Here is a 27,860-nt window from a genome sequence, read left to right as displayed (position 1 = left end):
TTACCAAGCACCCTGTACATATGGTAGTCCGAAACTGTGGTTGGCATTTTGCAGATAGGAAAACGAGGCTCCAGTACAAGGATGCTGGCAGTATCAGCTTGGAACACAAAGGCACCAGGTTGTTGTATCATACGATGGCCATGTATAGTCACACTTCCACTTTGGACTGTAGGGTTTCTTTAACTAGTTAGCTTTCTCGAGATCCTGAAAACACGTGATTTGTAAAACTAAGCAGTAAGAAAAAGAAGAAGAATAAGCAACAATTTATCACATGAAATAATTCCCATTTCTATAATTTTACAGCAAAGTCCCCCTCCAAGAAAAATCAGAAGAATATAACACAACTATGAATGTGCATGCTTTTCATTGCTGAGCTGAAAGATAAGTGAAATAAAATATATATATATATATATTTTTTTTTTTAAAAGTCTTTGAGGCCACTTTGATAAATTGGGTACCAATTTCACCCAGTTTTTTTGGGCCTGATTCCCAGCAGGCAACTTTATACATTGTTTCCATTGGTGACGCTTTGAAGGGAAGCTTTGGACACTTCAGTGCTGACCGTGGAGAGTGGAAAACTCTCATATTTGTCCTGACTCCCTGCGCACCGGCAGCGGAGTAGCAAGGTCTTTACTTCTTTTTGGAAGTTGCTATTTAAGAAACCATACATGACAGGGTTGACGCATGTAGACGCCATGGCTGACAGGTGGCAGAGAGAAAATATGAGATCATGATAACAGGTGGAAATACGCTTATGGTCCCAGTCAAAGAGGGCATTGAACACAGTGAGGGGCAGCCAACAAAGACCAAAGGCAACCACAATGGAAAGTAACATGATGTTTACCCGGCGATGACCTCCCTTCCGTCCTCCGGAGTCTCCCCCTCCTGCTCTCTCCACTACGTCCCTTCTTCTCCGTAAACGTAGAAATATACGGAGGTAACACAAAAGAATAAGAAGCAAGGGTAGACAGTACTGGAAGAGCAGGAGGCAGGTGGTATAAGCCAGACGGTGTGGTTCAGAAGGCCAGTTATCGATACACACAAAATGGTCAACGTAAGGGTCAAAAGGTAACGAGAGGTTCTGGAATGGTTGATTGGTTAGAATACTAAAGGAAAGGAATGGAAGGGAAATGAAGCATGACACCGCCCAAGTTACTGCCACTGCAAGGTAAGCATGGCATGGCAAAGGTTTCCAACCAGTGGGATGTATTATGAGCTGATGCCGTTCCAAAGCAATGAGGACTAATGATAGTACAGAGACGGTGACAGAGATACACTGCACAAATGGTGTCACTTTGCAGAGCGCCTCACCCAGGATCCAGCGGTTCATCAGAGTATAGATTACAGTGACGGGCACGCACACCAAAGCCATGAGGATATCAGAGCAGGATAGATTGGCAATAAAAATATTGGTGACATTCCGCATCTCCCGTTGGCGAGCAATAACAAAGACCAGGCATGAGTTTCCAATTAGTCCCACTGCTATGAGGGCACTGTAGGCTATAACCAAAAAGGTTACATTGCCAACAGAGTCTACACAAGAGGCTTCCCCTTCCCAGTTCGGGCCTAGATATCCAGTCAAGTTTATGGTAAAAAGATGTAGATAATCTTCCATTTTTTATGCTGTGGTGATCCTAAGGACGCACCTATGAAAGCACAAAACACATTGATGAGTATATACACGGGCATTTCGCTTGCAGCAATTCAAAGCCAACAAAGGATCAGTAACAGAGAATGTACATGAAAGCATTAAACAATCTTGAGTAATCCTCACTGTAGAATCCTCCTGTCTTTTGATTATACTCTGCCTAATCTTGCATCAAACTGATCAAATGAATTCTTGTTGCAAGAGATTGTTCATTTTACTTTTCCATCTTGCAAACCTCAGTCAAGATCTGATTGTGCCAACGTACAGTGTTCTTCATACCGAGTGATCCGCACAAAAGCATGGAGACATGTCCAATCTCGAGCCAAGTAACAATGCAAGTCTAGGGATCCGTGAAAAAAAATCGGATGAATGTCTGAAATAGGTCTTAAGGTTAGTGCAATGGCGGACACAAGCAGAGAAGAGCCCCTGGGCAAGAACAGTATATGGGCCCTTTGCAATCAATTAGTTCTGTATATCACAAAAGCAGCTTGCTGATTTGGAGGTGGTAATAGTCCCCCTCACCTCTTGGGCCCCTGCTGCACCAACGATTTGCCTGCCCCTGGGTCAGTGGCAGATTAAGATTCCTTGATGGAAATGGTTCTGAGTTCTCACCATTCTTCTATTCAGAATATTATAACATCTTATATTTAATTGTTTCAATTAAAGGGAACATGCCACCAGATTTGGCCCCTATAAGCTGTGGCCACCACCAGTGAGCGCTTATATATAGCATTCTAGAATACTGTATGTAAGAGCCCAGGCCACTTTGTAGAATGTAAAAAACACCTTTTATTATCCTCACCTAGTGGGCGGTCTAGTCCCATGAGCATCGCTGGTTTCGGTCTGGTGCCTCCTCTCTTCTTGCGATTGCCGCCCTCTTTCCCTGCTTCATGTGGATAACGCGTCATACGTCAGCCACACAGTGTCCTCCATTGCACTCCTGCACACTTCTCACTGCCTTGCTCTGGGCAGAGCAAAGTACAGTAATGTGCAGGCACGAGGAAAGATCAAAGACCAGCCGTGCATGCGCAATACAATACTTTGATCTGCCCTCAACAGGGCAGAGAGAAGTGGGCAGGAGCACAATGGAGGACACTGTGTGGTTGACATATGTCATGTCATCCACACGGAGCTGGGAAGAAGCACAGCGAAAGAAGGAAGCGAGGAGGAGCCCAAGATCAGCGATGCGCATCGGACTGTCCCGTATAATAAAGGTGTTTTTAACTTTCTATCGCAGCGGGGGGCTGGTCGCTGTTGCGTCACACATAGCAAGATCACTAGCAAGGTCGCTGTTGCGTCACAAAACCTGTGACGTTTCAGCGATCTCGTTAACAAGATCGCTATGGCTTATGGAGACATATAGTAGTGCAATACTTCTTGAGGTATTTAAATATGTAAATAGCCTTTTCAGAGGGTAGGGGACTTGATCTCTGGTGGCATCTAAAGTAGAAATCCTAAAAGTCAATATTGACCCTTTAACCAGTCTTGTTACATGACTCAGAATAAGGGTACCATCTTACTAAACGATGTACCAGCGTGTTCCGACCACGATAGGACCTGGTCAGGATCGCTGGGGCATTGCTACATAGTCACTGGTGAGCTGTCAGTCAGGCAGATCTCACCAGCAACCAGCCACCAGCGACTCCTGTAACTATGCTGCGCTTGGTAACCAGGGTAAATATCGGGTAACTAAGCAAAGCGCTTTGTTTGGTTACCCAATATCTACTATCTACCCTGGTTACCAGTGTACACCGCTTAGCGCTGGCTCCCTGCACATGTAGCCAGGGTACACATCGGGTTACTGAGCAAAATGCTTTGCTTAGTTACCCGATATTTACCCTGGTTACCAGCGTACGCTGCTTACACAGAGGCGGTGCTCGTTGGTCTCCCGCAGTCAAACACGCCGATGTGTGCTGCACAGCGGGAGACCAACGAGCAAAAAATGAACCAGAACAGTGTGTAACGATCAGCGATTTCACAGCACTGGCCAGGTCGCTGCTTAGTGTCACACACAGCGAGATCGCTGATGAGGTCACTGGTACGTCACAAAACCTGTGACTCAGCAGCGATCTCACTATGTGAGAAGTACCCCTAAGAAGCCAAGATTCCCCTTCAAAGGCCATTTACCTTCAGATCTCCTCGACCCCCAATCACAGACCAACCAACTACATCAGATCTCCTAGAATCCCAGTCAGAGGTCTCTCACCTAGCCACATGAGATCTCCCAGAGCCACAATCACAGGCCTCTTACAAACCACATCAGATCTCCTAGACCCTCAATCAGAGTCTTCTCACCTAGCCACATCAGATCTCCTGCTTTGTACTGAGGAGGGACAACACCCTGAAATGTGTCTGCAAATGGAATTTCTGGTTTGGCTTCTTCTCCTAACTGATGAGGTAAGGATGATGAAATGGTCGATATTGACTTTTAAGATTTCTACATCCAATAGTTGGCGCCAGGAGATCACGTCCTGTTCCTACTGAAGACGGCATATTTGCATATTTACATTTCCAGAGGCCTATAAGTCTCCTTACCTTGGCTTGACACTCTCCACAAGGAGAAACATTCCCACTTTAAACCCTCAAAAGAACAATATGTATTCTCCAAACGTCTGAAAGGGGTTTTCCAGAATGTAAATTTTCTTGACCTATCCCATGAATAGGTCATCAATAACAGAACGGTGGGGGTCTGACACCTGGTCAGATCTTTGATGCTCCCACTGCAGCCAGATGTAGAGAGTGTACAGAGCTGGAACAGCACAGCTCCATACTCTGTGTGTTGGCTATTCTTGGGTACTGCACCTCATATCTCAACAATGATCATGGCACAGTATAGAGAGATGTGCTGTTCCAGATCTGTACAATTTATTTTTGTCCAGCCAGAGCTGATTATTGGTGGGGGTTTCCGGTGTCAAACCCTCATAGATTTGATTTTCATGAGCTATCCCAAGTCCTAGACAAGACACCCTTTTAAACTAATAAAATGAACAAACTTACCGAAGAGTTAAGAGCCACATCGGAACAGAATCATTATATGTCTTGTTGCTGTTCAATAGAAGATTTCTACAAAACAAGAAGGCAAGACATTAGACAGAGAAAATTGTGCAGAAAATTAAAGGGGATGTGATATACACAATATACTGAATATCACCTATCCGCAAGATAGGTTGTAAATGTATGGTCACCCACTATGAGAGCAAAATCCCCCGTATGCCTAGTGGCAAGTGCACGAGTGCGACTACTGCAACATACACTGTCTATAGAAGTGGTGATCGCTCATTCTCACTACTCTGGAGCGGTCATACATTTATCATCTATCCTGTGCAGAGAAATCTTTTTATGGGACATCCACTTTAATCTTAAAAATGTACTTTCTTTTTTTTTTCTTAAGGGATAAATGAGATGTTTTAGACTATAATTATTATAAATAAACAAAATGCAAACAAGTCTTCTTTACGAATTAAATTAAATACCTAAAACTAAATTATTATACTTAAAATCTCAACAGAAAATTTCTTTTAACATTTTAGTTTATTATATTATCTAAAAAAAATATTTACAAAATGTATAAAAAATGTTTTATTCTAATATATACTGTATATATTAGCTGTAGTACCCAGCGTTGCCCTGGATAGTAACTAAGTCTCCCACTCTCTTCTTCTCCCACTCTCCACATTAACTGACACATAAGCTTCTTCCACTAAGGGGTAGTTTACACGATGCGACATCGCTAGCATCGGCTAGCGATGCCGAGCGCGATAGCACCCGCCCCCGTCGCACATGCAATATGTGTTGATTGCTGCCGTAGCGAACATTATCGCTACGACAGCTTCACACGCACATACCTGCTCGGCGACGTCGCTGTGACCGCCGAACAAACCCTCCTTCAAGGGGGAGGTGCGTTCGGCGTCACAGCGACGTCACCGCAACGTCACTAATTGGCCGGCCAATAGAAGCGGAGAGGTGGAGATGAGCGGGACATAACATCCCGCCCACCTTCTCCCTTCCGCATTGCCGTCGGGACGCAGGTAAGGAGATATTTGTCGCACCTACGGGTTTTCACACAGCGATGTGTACTGCTGCAGGAGCGACAAACAACATCGTATCTGCGGTCGACCCGACATTATGAAAATGACACTACACAAATCACTGATTTTCGCCGCTTTTGCGATCGTTTATCGGCGCATCTAGGATTTACACGTTGCGATGTCGTTACCGGCGCCGGATGTGCATCACTAACGACGTGACCCCGACGATATTTCGGAAGCGATGACGCATTGTGTAAAGCCCCCCTTAGAATGTCTTTCGTTGCCTATAGCAACCAATCAGAGCTCCTATTAATGACCAGTAGCAAAATAGAAGCAGAGCTGTGATAGGTTGCTATAGGCCCCCTGATAAACATATAATATTTAATATTAAATATGTAATATATATTACTTCACACATCTAAACAGTAAGTAAGCAATTTATTTATTTTATTTTTTTGGGGGTGAATAACTGTAAAGCGCAGGGTTAAAATTTCCCCTAAAAACATAGTCTATGACGTTCCCGGAGTCACATGAGGTGGCTGTGCAAAATTTCGTGATTGTAAATGTGACAGTGTGGATTCCTTTGGTGGACACACCCCCCACACACACACACACCCCCACACATACATACACACAATTACATACACACAGCTTTATATATATACACTGCTCAAAAAATTAAAGGGAACACTTAACCAACCTAATATAATGTCACGGCCGGGCGGTCGGGCAGACCCAGGAGGTGGATCCACTGGACCGAACTCTCTGAGATGGTGGGAGGGAGTCCGGCAGCTGAAGCACTGATGGGCAGTAGAACAGTCCGTGCAAGTGAAGGCAGCGGAGGAGTCCCAGGGACCACGGAGTCACAGAAGGTGGTCTTGGTGACGTAGCTCAGGTTCGGAGGCCGAGGTGATATCAGGCGGGGTCCGGAACCTCTGGAGCAAGATGACGGGTCACCGCAGGGATCCGGGATGGTACGGACTGTCAGATGGCAGACGGACAGCGTGCGGGGATCAGGACACGGCAGACTGGATGGCGAGGCAGGTACGGCTCTACAAAGACAGATAGGTGAGTACAGGCACATAAACACCAAGAGACCTGACTCCTAGCTCAGGGAACACGAAGATCAGGCCCCGCCCCCTTGGACAATGACCCCCTATATACCCTGTACCTGTGCAACCTCATTTCCTGTTAATGGACGCTGGCCCTTTAAGAAAGGGTCAGTGACCGCGCGCGCGCCCTAATGCGCATGCGCGCCGCCCGGGTGCCAGAAGCCAGGGAAGGAGGCTGCGAGGAGGACGCAGGGGAGCCGGCCAGGTCCAGGGAAGCTGTCGGGCGCCGGGATCGGGGGCCCGGAGCCCTGGGACGGACGGAATCCGGTGACTGGGGAGCGGAGAGCGTGGCAGGTGAGCCGGGGAACGGGGGTGAGGACCCGGGGAGCGTGACATATAACTCCATGTTAATCAAACTTCTGTGAAATCAAACTATATATCTAATATCTAATATAATCTAACTATCAAATATACAGTGTATATATATATATATATATATATATATATATCTATCTATATATATATGTACAGACACATCTATATACAGTACATTATTCCCTTGCAGCAGGAAATGTATTATTTATGTGTAGTGTTTAGGCGATTAGGTGCATTAGCATTAGTGTTTCTTTTTTACATGATGGGCTGCGATACTTGTGATTAGGGCTTACGAGTTACATGGAGGCCTAGAAGTCTTTGGGGCACTACTCTACCTTTGTATGTATCTGATAGCATACAAAGACAGGCTTTTTTCCCTGTGAACCTAAGAAAAAAAAATGTACATACTCTGTTGCAGTGTTCAGTAACCTTCCTGCCCTTGAGACCCTTGTCCAGCTCTGACAGAGTTGCCGGCCACGTCCCCCTCACAGTGGTGACACCCAGAGCCCCCATTACCGGTATAATGACAGCCAAAGCATTTCTACAGAATTCACAATGAGGCAGTACTCCAAGATCCAGGGGTTCCTACCCTACTCCCATTCAGTATACTCGCATCAAGTGCACCCACACTGTCGCATCCAGTATTAAGCATCTCCTCTAATACAGTGCTGGCCAAAAGTATTGGCACCCCTGCAATTCTGTCAGATAATACTCAGTTTCTTCTTGAAAATGATTGCAATCACAAATTCTTTGGTATTATTATCTTCATTTCATTTGTCTTCAATGAAAAAAAAAAAAAATTGTCATAAATCCAAATTGGATATAATTCCACACCAAACATAAAAAAGGGGGTGGACAAAAGTATTGGCACTGTTTGAAAAATCATGTGATGCTTCTCTAATTTGTGTAATAACAGCCCCTGTAACTTACCTGTGGCACCGAACAGGTGTTGGCAATAAATAAATCACACTTGCAGCCAGTTGACATGGATTAAAATTGACTCAACCTCTGTCCTGTGTCCTTGTGTGTACCACATTGAGCATGGAGAAAAGAAAGAAGACCAAAGAACTGTCTGAGGACTTGAGAATCCAAATTGTGAGGAAGCATGAGCAATCTCAAGGCTACAAGTCCATCTCCAAAGACCTGAAAGTTCCTGTGTCTACGGTGCGCAGTGTCATCAAGAAGTTTAAAGCCCATGGCACTGTGACTAACCTCCCTAGATGTGGAAGGAAAAGAAAAATTGACGAGAGATTTCAACGCAAGATTGTGCGGATGGTGGATAAAGAACCTCGACTAACATCCAAACAAGTTCAAGTTGCCCTCCGGTCCGAGGGTACAACAGTGTCAACCCGTACTATCCGTCGGCGTCTAAATGAAAAGGGACTGTATGGTAGAATACCCAGGAAGACCTTACTTCTTACCCCGAGACATAAAAAAGCCAGGCTGGAGTTTGCCAAAACTTACCTGAGAAAGCCTAATAGTTTTGGAAGAATGTTCTCTGGTGAGATGAGACAAAAGTAGAGCTTTTTGGGGAAAGCGATCAACATAGAGTTTACAGGAAAAAAAAAGAGCCATTCAAAGAAAAGAACATGGTCCCTACAGTCAAACATGGTGGAGGTTCCCTGATGTTTTGGGGTTGCTTTGCTGCCTCTGGCACTGGACTGCTTGACCGTGTGCATGGCATTATGAAGTCTGAAGACTACCAACAAATTTTGCAGCATAATGTAGGGCCCAGTGTGAGAAAGCTGGGTCTCCCTCAGAGGTCATGGGTCTTCCAGCAGGACAATGACCCAAAACACACTTCAAAAAGCACTAGAAAATGGTTTGAGAGAAAGCACTGGAGACAACTAAAGTGGCCAGCAATGAGTCCAGACCTGAATCCCATAGAACACCTGTGAAGAGATCTTAAAATGACAGTTTGGAGAAGGCCCCCTTCACATCTCAGGGACCTGGAGCAGTTTGCCAAAGAAGAACAGACTAAAATTCCAGGAGAGCATTGTAAGAAACTCATTGATGGTTACTGGAAGCGGTTGTTCGCAGTTATTTTGGCTAAAGGTTGTGCAACCAAGTATTAACCAAGTATATAACCAGTGCGATGCATCGTCGGGGTCACGGTTTGCGTGACGCACATCCGTCAACGTTCACGACGTCGTCTCGTGTGACACCTCCGAGCGAAGCAGAATCACTCACAAATCGTGAGTCGTGTACTCGTCGCTGAGTTTTAAAAAATTGTTTATTTATCATGGTGCCGGTTGTTCATTGTACACGGGGTAGCACACATTGCTCCGTGTGACACCCCGGGGACGATGAACACAGCTTACCTGCGTCCCGCGGCACCCGCCGGCTATGCGGAAGGAAGGAGGTGAGCGGGATGTTTACGTCCCGCTCATCTCCGCCCCTCCGCTTCTATTGGCCAGCAGCTGTGTGACGTCGCTGTGACGTCGAACGTCCCTTCCCCTTCAGGAAGAGGATGTTCGCCGCCCACAGCGAGGTCGCTCAGCAGGTAAGTACGTGTGACGGCGGTTTAACAACTTTGTGCGACACGGGCAGCGATTTCCCTGTGACGCACAAACGACGGGGGCGGGTACGATCGCTCGTGCAATCGCACGATGGATCGTAACGTGTAAAGCCCGCATAAGGGTGCCAATACTTTTGTCTAGCCCATTTTTGGAGTTTTGTGTGAAATGATCAATGATTTGATTTTTGTTTCATTCTCTTTTGTGTTTTTTCATTGAAGACAAATTAAATGAAGATAATAATATCAAAGAATTTGTGATTGCAATCATTTTCAAGAAGAAACTGAGTATTATCTGACAGAATTGCAGGGGTGCCAATACTTTTGGCCAGTACTGTAGGTAGTACCATCCTGTCTCCAGCCTACCATACTTAAATTATCTCAAAACCCCTAAGGCCAGTATATACTGTCTTCTGTGCCGGGCTGCTCACAAAAGCCATCATCTGGAGACCTGCTCTTAGTAGTTGTTTGCTAGACCTGGTGCTAAAGCGACAAGTTACCTTCACTATACAATTTAAAATATTTTATTAATTTTTAAAACTTCCAAATATCTCACAAACAGTAGACAAATGCAAACACATACAATATGGACTATAGAGTATCTCAAATAAAAAGTCTCATCAATAGTCACAGATAGGGGTTATTATCCAGCGACAGTACTGGTGGGCCAGCTAAATGATCCCTAAAGGAAGGCTGCCCACTACCTGTCAATGGAGATATAACAATTAAGATACACACACCCTAGCGTTCGAGTGGTGCCCCCATTCCACTACAGCTGTCTCTCAAAACTATTCCTAAACTCCCTAAAAGGATATTGTGTAACCTTGTTGGACTAATAAACACACAATATGATCCAGTCCAGATAAATTATTCAAGGTATCGATCACTTATCTTATGGGAGTATTCAGGGCAGGAATGTATTAAATTTAGAGTTATTGAAGTGGTCCCCAACCGGCTAGGAGAGGTAACTGGAACAAATTACTCCAAAAAGAAAGTAGGCGGATATTCCGTTTTGATTGTGCACAACCAAAAGGGTTAAATGAACAACTTACCTTTGGGTGTTTTCTGTAATTATGTGTGCCCTTGTCTGTAAAGCTTTTGTGCACATAGCCTTAAAGAATTCTTAGCATGATACCCACTAGGCCTCTATAGGCCCGTGAAGGGACTGATCAAAAATAGCAAAATACCTCAAAACCCTTCACGGGCCTCAAAATAGGCCCGTGAAGGGACTGGCCATATACCAGGGATTTGAGATGCACATCCCTGGTCATCTATTTTTGATATTTATCTTTTGAACCCGCCTTCTGATGAGTGTGATAACCTTTTGTTAATTATGGCATTTGTATAAGGAAATAGCTTGTATGATAATTCAAAATATTTGGAAGTGATATCCAGATATCTGTTAAACCACATGCAGGATTATTGACAATTGTGGTTATAGGATCCTTTGGACCTGTAGGTGTCTGCATGGAACGTTATAATTGTCTGATTTTCATGGGGATCATATTAACAGATGCATTGACTGTATGTGCCAGGGACCGTTCATGGATGCACAGACACTTCTGGCTTTTGAAGCACACGATGCGTTCCATCTTCACTTCCCGTTTTTTTGAGGCACCAGGAACATCCTATGCTACGGCGGCGGCTTCCAATTTAGTGGAACGCAGGATGCATTCCACTGCGTTGGTCTGGAAGTGACGTCGGAGAGGCGGAGCTATATCCACCATCAGGTCATGTGATGTCCATAGCGTCTGGCGTCCTCCGGGGAGATGGAACGCAATATGCGTTCCATGGTGGAAACCCGGAAACTAGGTTAATAGGGATGTACTGGTGCATCACATGACATTAGTAAAAGAGGATATAAACGCTGGATCTAGTGGTATGACAGGTATTTGCCTCTTGCACCGTTTTGGGATGACATGTGCCATATGTGCAGTCAAAGAGTCTGATCGTATGTATTGATGTGGATTTTTGAGTGTATTGGAAAAAAGAAAAAAAGGGGGCTCTTAATTTAAATATTTATTTCACATGCGACTGTGCCATGTTTTTGTCTCCTGATGAACCCCAGCGTATAATTGGGGGGAAACACTAGGGTGCGTGTAATTTAATTGTTATATCACCATTTGTAGTAGTAGTAGTAGTAGTGGACAGCCTTCTTTTAGGGATCATTTAGCTGGTCCACCAGTACTGTCGCTGGATAATAACCCCTATCTATGACTATTAATGAGAGTTTTTATTTGAGATACTCTATAATAATAATAATAATAATATTTTTTATCTATATAGCGCCAATATATTCCGTAGCACTTTACAATTCAGAGGGGACATGTACAGATAATATGAGACAGACAAAATTCAGATACCATGAGGTGTGAGGGTCCTGCTTGTAATCTTACAGTCTATAAGGAGATAGGGGAGGCACAAAAGGTGAATGGGGGGAGAAAAGCTTGTCATATATGTTCCAGCCATTGAATTAATAGGGGATTCAAAACTAGTTGCATGGACTGGTCGCTGTCCAGAATTTATACAGGTAGCGTAGGTCGTAGGAGTGTGAAAAAGTACATGAAGAGGAATGCAATCAGAAGATACAGGGGACAAGAATTGGAAGTAAATTTTATCAAGGGCAGAAAGAGACTAGATTAGATGAGGGCAGTGAGGTGATAGGCTAGTCTAAAGAAATGCGTTTTCAGGGCCCGCTTCAAGGTGTGGAAGTTTGGAATGAATCGTATTGTTCTTGGTAGTGTGTTTGAGAGCATTGGCGCAGCTCGTGAGAAATCTTGAAGACAGGAGTTGGAGGTTTGAATTGTTGAGGATGTCAGTCTTACATCATTAGCAGAACGGATGGCACGGGTGGGGTGACAGACAGAGATAAGGGAGGTGATGTAGGACGGTGCGGAACTGTGGAGCGCTTTTTGGGTCAGAGTGATAAGTTTATATTGGATTCTGTAGCGGATAGGCAACCAGTGCAATGACTGGCACAGAGCAGAGGCATCAGTGAAGCGGTTGGAAAGGAATATTATCCTGGCTGCGGCATTCAGAATGGATTGGAGAGGGGAGAGTTTAGTAACAGGGAGACCAATTAGTAAAGAATTACAATAATCCAGGCGAGAATGAATGAGAGCGACAGTCCATATTGTATGTGTTTGCATTTGTCTACGATTTGTGGGATTGTATTTGAAAGCTTTAAAAATTAATAAAATTGTATTTTAAATTGTATAGTGAAGGTAGGTATTGAATATATTGTTTTTGAGTCCTTTACGCTAAAGTGACAAGCTAGCAGACAGTCACGAGCCACATAGGGCCATCCGGGCTCCCGAGCCACAAGTTGGGGACCCCTGTTCTATTGGATCCTGTATTGCAGAGGTACTCCCCTGTACACAACAGAGCTGCATTCCCATCAGTCCTTCTAGCAGAGAATATGAGACTATTACTGTAGTATGATAGAACCATAAAGGGTCCATAAAGCATGAAACCCCCTCTATAGTGTCGCCGTGAATAAAGCTCTGCCGTGTGCAAATCACCTAACTGGTAAATATGGATACATAGTATAGACTACAGAAACATCCACTGTGGCTTCATAACATAGCTAGCCACAGATGCACATAGCTATGTTGTTTAGGGCTGGTGCAGCCGCCGAGATTTTCCAGGCAAAACCGCTACAGGAATGCACCGATGGTCATTTTCTTGAAGTGGCTTCGCCGTTGGCTGTGTCATTGGTGGCTTCACCGCTAGCATAATTTCCTCTATACTCTGAAGTATATAAAGCGGGAAGCATCCATTAGGAAGCCTCCCAAAGATTGTGCAAGTCACTTCTTTTGACCGATTCAAGGCTTCCAAACAACCCTGAAGAGGTTAAAAGAAGCGACATTAGGCGGAACATGCAGTATATCCATGTTAGGGTGGGGCGCATTGTAGCACTTTCTCAGGCGGATTCCTGGCTTCATGTGCCATAGCCTTAACAAAGTCTGATAAACTCCTTTGATGCTATAAACCACTAAGGGATTTTTATATAAAGTTATTTATTTTTTCATTTTAATAAATCTTGCAAAAGACACCGACTTGTAACAGTTGTTCATACATACTTTATAACTTTCGGAGATGTACATGATAATTACGATTTACGTATGCAAGAATGGATTGTAAGATTGCATAGAACATAGAGGACCTCATGTATAAAAAACTAGTACAGACAAAAGTGGAACACTTGTCCGGATCAGATCCTTCCGCTCATTAACTTAAAATTGGATGCTGAACTCTTGCGATGAGCGTTATATATTGCATGAAAGGAAGATAACCAATTCGGTAGTGGAAATCCACAGTGAAATCTGCAGCATATTGGAAAACGTTATGGATTTGTGGCACATTTCAGCCGTTCCATTGCAAAAGGTGACATTTTCAATGATTTCTGGAGCATAAGGTGACGTGCTGCACCACTCAATTTACATATTGGATTTTCTTTCAAGAAACATAATCAAATAAGATGCTATAATAAGATATAACTGATTTTCTCTTCAGAAAGTCTGTTGATTTTACATACCATTAAAGGAGCATTTTGAAGATACCTATCATTATGTATGAAGAAAGAGGTAGAGACTAATGATGAGCGGGCACTACCATCCTCGGGTGCTCGGTACTCGTACCTAGTGATGAGCGGGCACTACCATGCTCGGGTGATCAGTACTCATACCCAGTGATGAGCGGGCACGACCATGCTTGGGTGCTCTGTACTCGTAACTAGTGAGGAGCAGGCACTACCATGCTCGGGCGCTCTGTACTCGTAACTAGTGATGAACGAGCATTACCATGCTCGGGTGCTCAGTACTCCTACCTAGTGGTGAGCGGGCACGACCATGCTCGGGTGCTCTGTACTCGTAACTAGTGATGAGCAAGCACTACCATGCTCAGGTGCTCTGTACTCATAACTAGTGATGAGCGGGCACTACCTTGCTCAGGTGCTCTGTACTCGTAACTAATTATGAGTGAGCTTTACCATGCTTGGGTGCTCTGTACTCGTAACTAGTGATGAGCGGGCACTACCATGCTCTGGTGCACTGAACTCGTAATTAGTGATGAGTGGACATTACTATTTTCGGGTGTTGGGTACTCGTAACTAGTGATGAGCGAGCTCTACCATGCTCTGGTGCTCGGTACTCGTAGTTGATGATGAGCGAGCACTACCATGCCCGGGTGCTCTGTACTCGTAATGAGCGGTTGGATGCTCGGATGGGCGAGACTCGAGTACCCAAGTATAATGGAAGTCAATGGGCGACTTGAGCATTTTTCCAGAAGATTTCCCAGAAAAATGCTCGAGCTCACCATTGACTTCCATTATACCTGGTAAATGAGTTTCGCCCGTCCGGGCATCCAACTGTTCATTATGAGCACCAAGCACCCAAGCATGGTAGTGCTCGCTCATCAGTTGTAAGAGAAAGCATCATCCCAGCATCCCTTGTGTTTACGTAAGGTCAGATGCCGCACCGTGATTAGGGTGGTGTTGGTAATGGACCACGGCAAATAAGTTCTAGTTTTCCGATACATGGCGGGACTTAGCTTATAGCAAGTCACCAGGAGACATTGGACTTGGGCAGTCAAGAAGGTTATAGAGGCATAGAGGTCCAGTGGCTGCCCTAGGTAACTAGTTGTGGCAGTGGCCTGATATACGAGAGATGGACCGCATGAACACCTTATGAAACATTAATCCACCTGTCCCCTCACTATTCCCCAGCATCGTCACTCTGTCAATTCCTTCACTGGCTTCCCATTGCTCAAAGACTCCAGTTAAAAACGTAAACCATGACATACAAAGCCATCCACAACCTGTCTCCTCCATACATCTGTGACCTAGTTTCCCGGTACCTACCTGCACACAACCTCAGATCCTCACAACATCTCCTCTACTCCTCTCTTATCTCCTCTTCCCACAATCATGTTCAAGATTTCTCCCGTGCATTCCTCATACTCTGGAACGCTCTACCCGAGCATATCAGACTCTTGCCTACCGTGGAAAGCTTCAAAAGGAACCTGAAGACCGCCCTCTTCCGATAAGCCTACAACCCACAACAACCCTCAGACCAGTACATCACCGCACAACCAGCTCTGTCCTCACCTACTGTTCCTTCACCCATCCCCTGTAGACTGTGAGCCCTTGCGGGCAGGGTTCTCTCTCCTCCTGTTCCAGTTTGTTTTTGTATTGTTCATGATTATTGTACTTATTTTTTATCTATACCCTTTTCACTTATAAAGCACCATGGAATAAATGGCACTATAACGATAAATAATAATAATAAACATTTCATTACACATTAGTGAAATTAATGGGTATTCTGTTTAATAAATGTGCTTGTTTCTTTATATCAGACGACCTCCACCAATTAAATATTGATTACCTATCGTAAGTTCTGAGTTTCATTGAGCCGTAAAGTCCTAAATGGGAGTATGTTTATAGGTTGTCCCAACTGGGAACCGTATATATGACCAACAACGATACGTTTATTAATAACCCTTATACTGACCATGCACAATGTGTGATTGAACAACTGACTTCAGCACAACCTGCACCTTTGGGGTATGGGTCGTTATTTGGCACACTGCTAAGTATAGGGTTTTCAGGGATAGCCGACGCTGAGCGGGGGCGCCCAAAACATTATGGTGTATTTAACCTCCGTGGCTAGGAAGGAGTGAGACCAGGGAATTGTAGCCGAGCCCTATTAACGAATAATTTAATAGTATCTTAAAAATCAACAATTCTACACCGGGCTATCCCTCACACTAGATAGATAACCCTATCAGAGTGCATTCACCTTTGCACGACTTTTGCTGTGTGTTCACTGACCGTTATAGCTATTTATGATACTATGATCTATGGCTTGATTAGATTATTTTAATTTTGGTAATAAAAACTGTGTTTTAGAGGAATATCTTTTAGCAGATTTCTCTCTAATTGGTTAATTATTTATGTTTTTTTGCTTCATTGAGCCGGGACATTTAGCAAGAGGTTCTCATTGCAGTTGTTTTGTGCTCAGGTTTATAGATGACGTTCCTGTACAGGCAACCTATTAGCTCTGAATCCAAAGAAAGGGAATTTAAAACCAGACACATAGAACATTTCTCCAGCGGAGTCAATAGTCATCCTGCCCTTGGTCGGAGATGCCTTTTCATGATCTGTGTGTTGCTGCCTGCATTATACGGTTTACGTTCTATGTACAATGATCTGGTTCTCGCCCTATCCGGGTCACGCTCCAGTTTATAGTAATTACATAATAATGGCATGGGCTCCTTTTCCAGTGACTTGTTTGGGATTTTCATATCATAATGTATTACTGTCTTCCAGATGGTCGATGTATCTGCTCATTGCCACAAACGGTGCTGCAAATTTGCCTGCGCTGGGCTGTAATCTGCTCTCTCCAAACAAAAAATAAAATGCATAATTAATGCAATCAGTAAAATATTTAGTAACGAAGCAGGATAAAAAAAAAAACGGCATTTCGCCCTGAACTAAAGACATTTTCTTTTTATTTTTAGCCAGTTCTATCTGCTTTTAGAAAAGTCAGATGGCAACTGATATGAATACAATGACCTCAGGGGTTGTCACTCAGGTTTTCTGTATGGCACGTCTATAAATGGACTAATATATCTCCTGCATTTATTCATCAGTGCACAATTAGGCAGATTTCTGGACAGACACCAGTGTCAGCGTGGGTGTTTCAGGGTATTCTAGTTTCTTACCAGATATAACCAAGTCACACGGCTCTTACACTTTTTTAAAAGGTTTTCCGTAATAAGTAAATGCATATTCCCATAGGTCATATAAAGTACATATCTCAAACACTGGCCTGTGGGCCAAATCTGTCATTCGCACTTTCAACTATAGCGGTATCCTGAATGATGATTCAGTTGAAAGAAATTATGCGTATGCTGTTCTGTATGGAGGGCTATGTGGGGCCCATTATTCTGTATGGAGGGCTATATGGGTCCATTATTCTGTATGGAGGACTATGTGGGGCCCATTATTCTGTATGGAGGGCTATGTGGGGCCCATTATTCTGTATGGAGGGCTATATGGGGCCCATTATTCTGTATGGAGTGTACGTGGGGCCATTATTCTGTAAGGAGGACTATGAGGGGCCCATTATTCTGAATGGAGGACTATATGGGGCATATTATTCTGTATGGAGGGCTACGTGGGGCCATTATTCTGTATGGAGGGCTATATGTGTGGAGCCCTGGACAAGCCAGGGGCCACAGAGCACAACACCCACACACCCCACACTCCCGTTCAGGCACACCGAAGTAAGACACAAACCCTTGTTGCCTTCCTCCAGGGGCTGATGTCCACACCAGGGGGTGGGCCAGGCGGTTAGCCCCGCCCACCGAGGAGTTCACAGTCCTGGAGGCGGGAAAACCAAAGAGATCAGCTAGGGAAGGGAAAGTGGAAGGAAGGAAAGTGGCAGCTGAGCAGACTAAAGTTGGTCCGGGTGTGTGGCCCGGACGGATCAGCAAGGTTGGCAGACGGTGGTGACCGTCTGCAGGAGTGGCCTATCAGAGCTTACCGTAACGACCGTGGACGGGTGGTGGCCCGGCGGTACCGGACCGGTACGCAAAGAGAAGCCAGCACCATCTGGCAGGGGCTTATGGACCCCGGCAAGGCTAGGAGTCACCATGAATTTGCCGAATTCGTTAGTGAAGGGAACCTCCTGGGTTTCCCAGCAGCCAAGTCCCGACAGAAGGCAACAGTCCAACCAAGAGAGGGAGACACCGCCACCGCCAAGGCAACCGTTTCCCAGGGCCAGAGCCTGCGGGCAGAAGGGGCTCCTCCAGCCCATATCCAAGCTGGGGAGCGGGTTACCGGTGGGAACCCATTGGAACCATCTACCGTACATAGGTGCAGGGAAAGGCAGTCACCATCAACCTGCCGGGAGAAACAACACCGCAGCCGTCTGTGGGACCCATCCATTCAGCCGTGTGTTTTACCGAGAACTGTGTCCTCATCATTGGCTGAGTGAGTACCACCGTGCCGTGCCCTACCCCATCACCGGGCCCCGGGACAACCAACTCCCTACCCACGGAGGGGAGAACTAACAACAAAGCTGCTCCCGGTCACCGCTCACGGGATCCCCGTCTAGAGCAGCGGTGGTGTCACCAATATCACCACAACCGTGGGTGGCGTCACGGACAATATCCAATCCCCACAATCAAATCCCCTTTTCACTCACGGGCGAGGAACGCCGCTCGAGTCCCCGGGAACCGGCCCACCGCTCGAGCCACCACCGAGCAGCGGCAGCCGCAGCAGCAGCAGCGGCCGGACCCGAGAAGTGGGAGAGCGCAGCGTCCCCTCCTCCGCCCGCGACAACTTGGCGTCACGAACAGGATCCTACCGTTCTACCAACTGGTAGAAGTGCGCCTTGTGTGACCGCCAGAGATGTCCGGCCGAAAAATTTGTGAAGCCGCCATTTTGGGCGCGAAGAATTCCCGCTCGAGCGTCTCCTCGAGTAGTGGAGGCGCGAAGGCCAAAACCCCGCCCCTGTAGAGGAGGAGCCGGAAAGAGACTAAGGGGGACTGATGGCGTCTGGCCGCATGTAGCTCGCGGCTATACGAACAGAGACGCCGGGACCCCACGATCCGCTAACCCTGCAAAGAATGTCAGCTCCACCCAGCTATGCGGAGGCTACCGAACCGGTGCCCGGAACAGCGGCATGGCTGAGGGCCCGAACGGCAGGGATCTGCCGACACTACCGGAGGCAGATATGTAGGCTAATGGAGCAGTGGACCGCGGAGGTGGAGGAGGTAGCTGCGGTCGCCCGGGTGAACGGAATGGAAGCAATGATGGAGGAGCTAGTGAGTGACCCACGCCCCTGTGTCCCCGAGGGACCGGCCACTGCGGCTGAGGGACCCGGTCTACCCCTGGCCCCCATGTTGCCCCCGTCTTCCCCACCCGTGCACCCCGCTGATGCTGGTCCATCTGGCGTACATTCCCTCATAATAGTAGCTGGAAGAGTGGCGAGCCCGGAGACTGCGGCAGCTGGCGGCAACCCGCCTAGCGTAGGGTCAGACGATAGTGACTCCGGACCTGACACAGAGCCTGTTTCAGAGGAGGATATAGGAGTCATCGCCCTGGATGGCATGGAGGCCACTTACATTCCCCGGAGCGGAAATAACGGATACCGGGCAGCCCTTCCTCGTCGCGCCTGCTATGCGCTGGAGGGGCTGGTGCCTGTGTTCTTCCACCCAGGGCTGGCGGAGGATGATGAAAGCGAGCAGTGAAGCCGGCGGTCCTCCACCTAAAAGTTGTCCCCGTTGGGACCACCAAAGCCCCGTTGTAAAAGTTTTAAAATGAATGATAAGTGAAGGATCAACCGAGATGTCATCTGATTTGCTACCTGATTGTCAGCCTGCTTGGAACCGGTCGTTGCCGGCAACTGGTCCCCGTTGGGACCCCCTTTTCAAATAATGCGTAGAAACTACTACGAACAGGCCCAAGAACTGGCAGGGCAACCACAAACTTGTGGCATGTAAATAATGTTGTTGTGGCTTTCACCGTTACCGCCTCCGGAGAGGCAGATTGGAGGAAGGGCCCGCAGTGGAGCAGGCTGGGGCCCAGCCACCACAGGAACCGGTGGCGATCCTCTGGGGGTTTTCAGGGGTTCCCCATGGACGTGGGTCCCCTGAAAAGGACAGAACCCGCTCGGGCAACTTGTGCAGGACTGGGGTAAAGGGGTGCTGCCTGTTTGCTTAGGGGCAGCATCAGGGCCAGGTTGCTTCGGTGGGAGAGAGCGGGAGCCATAACCGTAACGTTTAAGTAAGAGTACCTCCCGATGTGAGAAGATGTTATTTTAATTGTAATCCCTGTTTTACCGTTTTTCTATTTTTCAGTTTGTGAAAATAAAACCGGTGATGGACGGGCAGCCCGCGGACGGTCTGCATTTAACTAAGGGGGAATGTGGTGCCCTGGACAAGCCAGGGGCCACAGAGCACAACACCCACACACCCCACACTCCCGGTCAGGCACACCGAAGTCAGACACAAACCCTTGTTGCCTTCCTCCAGGGGCTGATGTCCACAACAGGGGGTGGGCCAGGTGGTTGGCCCCACCCACTGAGGAGTTCACAGTCCTGGAGGCGGGAAAACCAAAGAGATCAGCTAGGGAAGGGAAAGTGGAAGGAAGGAAAGTGGCAGCTGAGCAGACTAAAGTTGGTCCGGGTGTGTGGCCCGGCCGGATCAGCAAGGTTGGCAGACGGTGGTGACCGTCTGCAGGAGTGGCCTATCAGAGCTTACCGTAACGACCGTGGACGGGCGGTGGCCCGGCGGTACCGGACCGGTACGCAAAGAGAAGCCAGCACCATCTGGCAGGGGCTTATGGACCCCGGCAAGGCTAGGAGTCGCCGTGAATTTGCCGAATTCGTTAGTGAAGGGAACCTCCTGGGTTTCCCAGCAGCCAAGTCCCGACAGAAGGCAACAGTCCAACCAAGAGAGGGAGACACCGCCACCGCCAAGGCAACCGTTTCCCAGGGCCAGAGCCTGTGGGCAGAAGGGGCTCATCCAGCCCATATCCAAGCTGGGGAGCGGGTTACCGGTGGGAACCCATTGGAACCATCTACCGTACATAGGTGCAGGGAAAGGCAGTCACCATCAACCTGCCGGGAGAAACAACACCGCAGCCATCTGTGGGACCCGTCCATCCAGCCGTATGTTTTACCGAGAACTGTGTCCTCATCATTGGCTGAGTGAATACCACCGTGCCGTGCGGCACAGCGCTGCCCCCGCGACCCTGCACCTCACCAGGCCCTGTAACCCGCCTGTCATCCATCCCTACCCCATCACCGGGCCGCGGGACAACCAACCCCCTACCCACGGAGGCGAGAACTAACAACAAAGCTGCTCCCGGTCACCGCTCCCGGGATCCCCGTCTAGAGCAGTGGTGGTGTCACCAATATCACCACAACCGTGGGTGGCGTCATGGACAATATCCAATCCCCACAATCAAATCCCCTTTTCACTCACGGGCGAGGAACGCCGCTCGAGTCCCCGGGATCCGGCCCACTGCTCGAGCCACCACCGAGCAGCGGCAGCCACAGCAGCGGCCGGACCCAAACAGTGGGAGAGCGCAGCGTCCCCTCCTCCGCCCGCGACATATGTGGCATATTATTCTGTATGGAGGGCTATGTAGGGCCCATTATTTTGTATGGAGGGCTATGTGGGGCCCATTATTCTGTATGGAGAGCTATGTGGGGCCCATTATTCTGTATGGAGGGTTATGTGGGGTCCATTATTCTGTATGGAGGGCTATGTGGGGACCATTATTCTCTATGGAGGGCTATGTGGGGACCATTATTCTGTATGGAGGGCTATATGGGGCATATTATTCTGTATGGAGGGCTATGTGGGGCCCATTATTCTGTATGGAGGGCTATGTGGGGCCCATTATTCTGTATGGAGGGTTATGTGGGGCACATTATTCTGTATGGAGGGCTATGTTGGGCCCATTATTCTGTATGCAGGGCTATGTGGGGCCCATTATTCTGTATGGAGGGCTATGTGGGGCCCATTATTCTGTATGGAGGGCTATGTGGGGCCCATTTTTCTGTATGGAGGGCTATGTGGGGCCCATTATTCTGTATGGAGGGCTATGTGGGGCCCATTATTCTGTATAGAGGGCTATGTGCGGCACATTTTTCTGTATGGAGGGCTACGTGGGGCCATTATTTTGTATGGAGGTTTATGTTGGGCACATTATTCTATATGGAGGGCTATGTGGGGCCATTATTCTGGATGGAGGACTATGTGGGGCCCATTCTGCATGGAGGACTATGTGGGGCCCATTCTGCATGGAGGACTATGTGGGGCACATTAATCTGTTTGGAGGACTATGTGCGGCCCATTATTCTGTATGGAGGGCTATGTAGGGCCTATTTTTCTGTATGGAGGACTATGAGGGGCCCATTATTCTGTATGGAGCGCTATGTGGGGCACATTATTCTGTATAGAGGGCTATGTGGAGCTCATTATTCTGTATGGAAGGCTATGTGGGGCACATTATTCTGTATGGAGGGCTATGTGGGGCACATTATTCTGTATGGAGGACTATGTTGGGCACATCATTCTGCATGGAGGACTATATGGGGCACATCATTTTGTATGGAGGGATATGTGGGGCACATTTTTCTGTATGGAGGGCTATGTGGGGCCCATTATTCTGTATGGAGGGCTATGTGGGGCCCATTATTCTGTATGGAGGGCTATGTGGGGCCCATTATTCTGTATGGACGGCTATGTGGGGCACATTTTTCTGTATGGAGGTTTATGTTGGGCACATTATTCTATATGGAGGGCTATGTGGGGCCATTATTCTGCATGGAGGACTATGTGGGGCCCATTCTGCATGGAGGACTATGTGGGGCCCATTCTGCATAGAGGACTATGTGGGGCAGATTAATCTGTTTGGAGGACTATGTGCGGCCCATTATTCTGTATGGAGGGCTATGTAGGGCCTATTTTTCTGTATGGAGGGCTATGTGGGGCCCATTATTCTGCATGGAGGACAATGAGGGGCCCATTATTCTGTATGGAGCGCTATGTGGGGCACATTATTCTGTATGGAGGGCTGTGTGGGGGCCCATTATTCTGTATGGCTAGACTATGTGGACTACATTATTCTAAATTGAGCACTATGTTGGGACTATTATCCTCTCTGGAGGACTATTTGGGGCTAATTAATATGTATGAAGGACTATGTGGGGCCCATGAATAGGTTGGCTCATGACTTTGTCCAAGTGTTTAATTTTGGCCTTCTGTGTATTAGAGTTTTACATCCCTAATCTATAGTAAGGAGCAGTCCCTTACACTGGCTGTGAAAAAAAACCACTGCATAGACCTATTCTCTTTTAATGATGATGTATTAGACCCAAAAGGGACCCTTATGCTTGGGATCAGTGGGCATCCCACTGTTATACTCTTGCATTTTGACACAACGTTGCAAAATTGGATTATCTAGAGATGAGCAGATTTAATGCAAATCAAACTCATATTTAATTGTTAAGATTTCTGAGCCTGGCGAATTTGAACAATTTGCAAATGGCCAAAAATGGGCATCTTACACAATGGGAAAAATTGCATCAGCTAGAGAAAAATTACATGCCCTTACTGATCATGTGCCATCACATCTCCCAGCTAGTGATAGGGAGAGAACTCCATAGAGCACTGAATAAATTATACAAATAGTGTGTGACAGCACAGCAGTGAAGAAGCATACACATTTTTCAGGGCAATTGCAGGCCTTGGTGTACTTTAGATTCGTCAAGAATAGAATTTCCTGGGAAATTTGGGCAAATCTGACATTCAAATTTCCAAAGATTTGCTCATCTTTAGGATTATACCTTTACTACAAAAGAGATGGGATTGACACTAGGACCAATACATCAATGCTGTGACATTCCTGGTGCCATTAGGTCAGGGGACCTGAGCGCAACTACATGGGGTAACACCGATGTGGAACGTACGTGTTCACAGGAACAGAAATACTTTATGCTTTCAAACAATGAATCACTCACTTGCCAAAGTGTCTTCCAAAGAACGTGCTAGTGGTAGTGATGTCAGGCCAGTTTTAAAAGATGAAACTGTTTCTGAAATGAGAAAAAAAGAATAAGATCCATAACCTCACATTATAGATATAGAAAACTCCTGTCTCCTATGTGGCCAATGGATGGGAGCAGGGAGACCCCAATTTTATTTCTCCCTTTCCTTCTTCACTAACTAGGGAGGGAGATGAGACCTGCCAATGGATCCTGCTCCTTTCACGTACTAAGGCTAGAAAAGTTAGGGGTAGGTTTTGACATTCTGAGAGACCTATTGTTCTATGTTACCATCATCCAAAGTATACAACTGTACTGGTGAACATGAACTAGGATTATATTTGCCTACTTTAATAGATCTTATTTGTCTGGAATTTAAAAGCAGACCTCCAGGTAGGACTCCATGTGGGACTCCAGGTATGACTCTACGTGGGACTCCAGGTATGATTCCAATTTTGCATGTATCACAAAACTAATGGGATTCAACATGTGAACTTACAAAACTTGGCAAGAATTCCTTAGGCAATTCAGGGCAAGATTCTTGGAGGATACGGGACGCTTTAGGGACATTATTTTTTTTTTTATTAACTGAGAATCCGTCAATGAGTTTGTTCTGATCGGGAGTTTGTAACTCTTGTATCTGCATTTTCCTAAACTCGTGGTGATTTATAACAACAAAGTTGAGAATAGTTTTGATGTGATCATAAAAATACCAGAAAAATTAAGATAGATTTACAAATTGCTAGTCAAAACATGCTGACCGATGGCTTCTAAGTTAACGGTAGCCTTCAAAGAAAAAAAAAGCTGAAACTATGCAATAGTTTAGATGAAACCCAATGGCAAAAATTATTCAAAATACATGAACTTAAGTTAAAGTAAAAAAAAAAGGCCACAGAAAATATTCCTATCCTTTACATGACTAATTTAAAAGGACCACGGGTGTCATTTGTACCCAGCATATATATATATATATATATATATATATATATATATATATATATATATATATATATATATATATATATATATATATATAAAATATAAAGTATCCTTTACAGCTCCATTTATTCAAAAACTGTAGGATATTATGAAAGCAAACCTGGGTTTAATAATTTTAAAAAAGCTTAAATGGTTATTTCAGTTTCAGCAAGTAAATGTAACTTTTTGTATAAAGAAAAGTTGTCCAGTTTTCTTTATAGGTTCGGTATCATTCCCTCAGCTTTCGTGTTCTCTGATTGCTGTCGTTCAATGTTTGTTCCTTATGTAATTATAGTTTATAATGAAATCTGTTCATGTGATGGACACAGGTGAATGGCTTGTCACAGTCATTGTACAGGTATGAGAACTGTGTCTCGTAACGAACCATACAACCGTATGTCCAGGACACAATACCGTATAATCCCCTGGAAAGAAACAATCAAGGAACCTAGTGAATGACAGCCAGAAGAGATCATGGAACACATAACAAATTGATAAACTGGAAAATGGTATCACCTTTCATATAAAGAACAATAGACACCAGACGACCCCCAATACTTATACCTCCTAATATATAATCTACCAAAATGTTGTCTTTAAGTTCCAGATCATGAAGTTTGTGGATTTGGAGGGACTTTGCTCACCTAGAGATCCTTCTCTTCGATGAATGTAGAGTTTATATACCAGGATTAAACCTAAAGGTCTTAAACCCCTGGAAACATATCCTTCTACTTCAATCAAGGAGTGACTATGACGCTGTCCCAACAGAGAAATAGTTGAGCTGCACTAAGATAAAGTACAGCAGCTCATACACACATGATAAAAGGCAACAAAAATTGCTGATTGTGATCATTTTAGTTGGTCATCGTTTGTAAAATGTATGCAATAAAATTGTTTGCCATGGTAGACGTCTGTCTTTGAAAGTGTGATTTGTCCAGTTGGAAAAATGTCAGCCGGACAGGGATGAAGCTCAATATCTACGTTATGATCGGCCAAAATGAGACAGGGATGAAGCTCAATATCTACGGTATGATTGGCCAAAATGAGATGATCACTTTGGTCAAGCACATGGCACTGATTTCTTTTCATCTTCCTGTGGCAAGTTGATGGTGGGATCGTTCATACAAACAGGATGCATCTGGCCGAAAACTTAAGGTACACCCAAACAAAGTCAAGTAAACCATTCAAGACCCCAATGAAGGGCATGGCACAAGTGAGAGTTGAAATGTAGGTGGAGATGATGGTAGATACTCTCTCCTTCATGTGGGGCATTGATTCGATTTGCTGCCCCAATACTGTGTCTAAATACCATGGCTAAGGCAGAGTGGTTTTGGGCACCCAGCACCCCGGCATGTGCCCTGCCAACCCTCTTTTATGTACAGTACACTCCATAGGTTAGTGATAGATACCATATTACAAGTCCTAGGTCCACATGCTATAGATATACTAATAATTTGGAGACTCACAGGACAGACACAGAAGAAGTGGAGAGTCACTTACGTGTCACTTACAGGAGAGCATCAGCATGTAGGTATTAAGTGTCCAGAGAAGATGGTGAGAAGCAGCAGAAAAAGAAGGAGGAGAGACCTGTCAGATATCTTCACACTGACTGCATGACTCCACGCTCTATCTCTTCTCCCTCCACCCTTCTATCTTTCTTTGCACCTCACTCTTTTTGCCTTATTTTATGGTTCCACCATAGTTCCCATGTGTGAGGCTCATGCTTTGGTCCGTATCTCCAGCAACCTTTCCTCCTCTCGCCTTGTTCCTCTCCTAGTGTTAGCACTTTCTCTTTCACCTCTCCCGCTCTTTAGCCCCGTCTCTCCCGTCTGGACGCTTGCATTGCTCTAGCGAGGTGGTCCATGAAGAACGCTCAGGCGGGTGCTATGCTTGTGGCGGTGAAGACCCCATCAGCCCCCCGGGGAGATTTGGTTCACTAGAGAAAAATCGCGCAGCTTCTGCGGGAGAAATGAAGAGATCTCAGCAGACGGACAGACTCATTATGGGAAATCAGCTGCTGTTGCTAGGAAACCAAATTCTTTTTTATCTGGAATCTGCCAGCAACAGAAAACAAATTATTCCGAATCCTTCTGGCACCCCGCAGCCCAGCACCTTCTGCTGTTCCTGGGCATGCACACACTGCTGCTCTTACACCCTCTGCTCCTCTAATGCATACATTACCCTGTCACAGCAACATCTGCTATCCCTGCTCCTACATTACTGTGTCTCTGGGATCTCAGCTATTTCTATGCGCTCACTTCGATATTAATGAAATCTCTGGTATTTCTGTGCACTCACCGGAGCAGGATTCTTCATGCATAAAATACACAGAGACACGCAAAGCTGATTGCAGATAAAGGCCAAGCCGCCGGTGTAGACGCACTCACTGCTTTATATAACATATCCAGATGAGCCCCAAACCTAAAAACATGGCTATGCTCAAGAATCGGTCTGCGGTAGTAGCCTATTATCTGTCCTGGAGTGCGGCACCAGACACCTGCAACAGGCCCAATTTGGAAATATGGAACATGTCTTAAAGTAGAGGTATGGATCAAAGAAGATCAGTATACTGTCCATGTTATAATCAGAGCTGCATTCACTATTCTACCAGCTTCACTGCTGAAATCTGGCCGCATTCTATGCATGCTCCATATCTCCACGGAAAGGATTTACATTCTGGGCATGGTACAGTAATCTGAT

The 27,860-nt window shown here is 46.0% G+C and overlaps 1 protein-coding gene across 7 annotated transcripts; it reads right to left on the bottom strand.

Moving 5' to 3' along the window:
* Positions 1-248: 248 nt before the first annotated feature.
* Positions 249-27,860, bottom strand: LOC142301895 (neuropeptide Y receptor type 1-like). 7 transcript variants are annotated; one of them, XM_075342930.1, is made up of 6 exons: positions 27,459-27,860; positions 26,661-27,118; positions 24,162-24,233; positions 6,377-6,728; positions 4,646-4,711; positions 249-1,646 (listed from the first exon to the last, which is right to left on the bottom strand). In XM_075342930.1, exon 6 carries the CDS (start codon positions 1,613-1,615, stop codon positions 503-505), a length of 1,113 nt encoding a protein of 370 aa, XP_075199045.1. In that variant the 5' UTR covers positions 1,616-1,646; positions 4,646-4,711; positions 6,377-6,728; positions 24,162-24,233; positions 26,661-27,118; positions 27,459-27,860; the 3' UTR covers positions 249-502. The 7 variants fall into 7 exon arrangements, with proteins under 7 accessions (XP_075199045.1, XP_075199046.1, XP_075199044.1 ...); XM_075342931.1 differs by lacking the exon at positions 27,459-27,860 and adding an exon at positions 27,342-27,362; XM_075342929.1 differs by lacking the exon at positions 27,459-27,860 and having other exon boundaries at positions 26,661-27,324.

This window comes from Anomaloglossus baeobatrachus, chromosome 4 (genome assembly GCF_048569485.1).
Source record: "Anomaloglossus baeobatrachus isolate aAnoBae1 chromosome 4, aAnoBae1.hap1, whole genome shotgun sequence".
Classification (NCBI taxonomy): domain Eukaryota; kingdom Metazoa; phylum Chordata; class Amphibia; order Anura; family Aromobatidae; genus Anomaloglossus; species Anomaloglossus baeobatrachus.
The sequence above is the reverse complement of the archived record's forward strand: the minus strand, read 5'-3'. Positions and strand labels throughout refer to the sequence as shown.

What these genes read in the sequence shown, in the direction of transcription:
- LOC142301895 (XM_075342930.1), bottom strand. Translation starts at nt 1,615, where the DNA reads ATGGAAGATTATCTACATCTTTTTACCATAAACTTGACTGGATATCTA.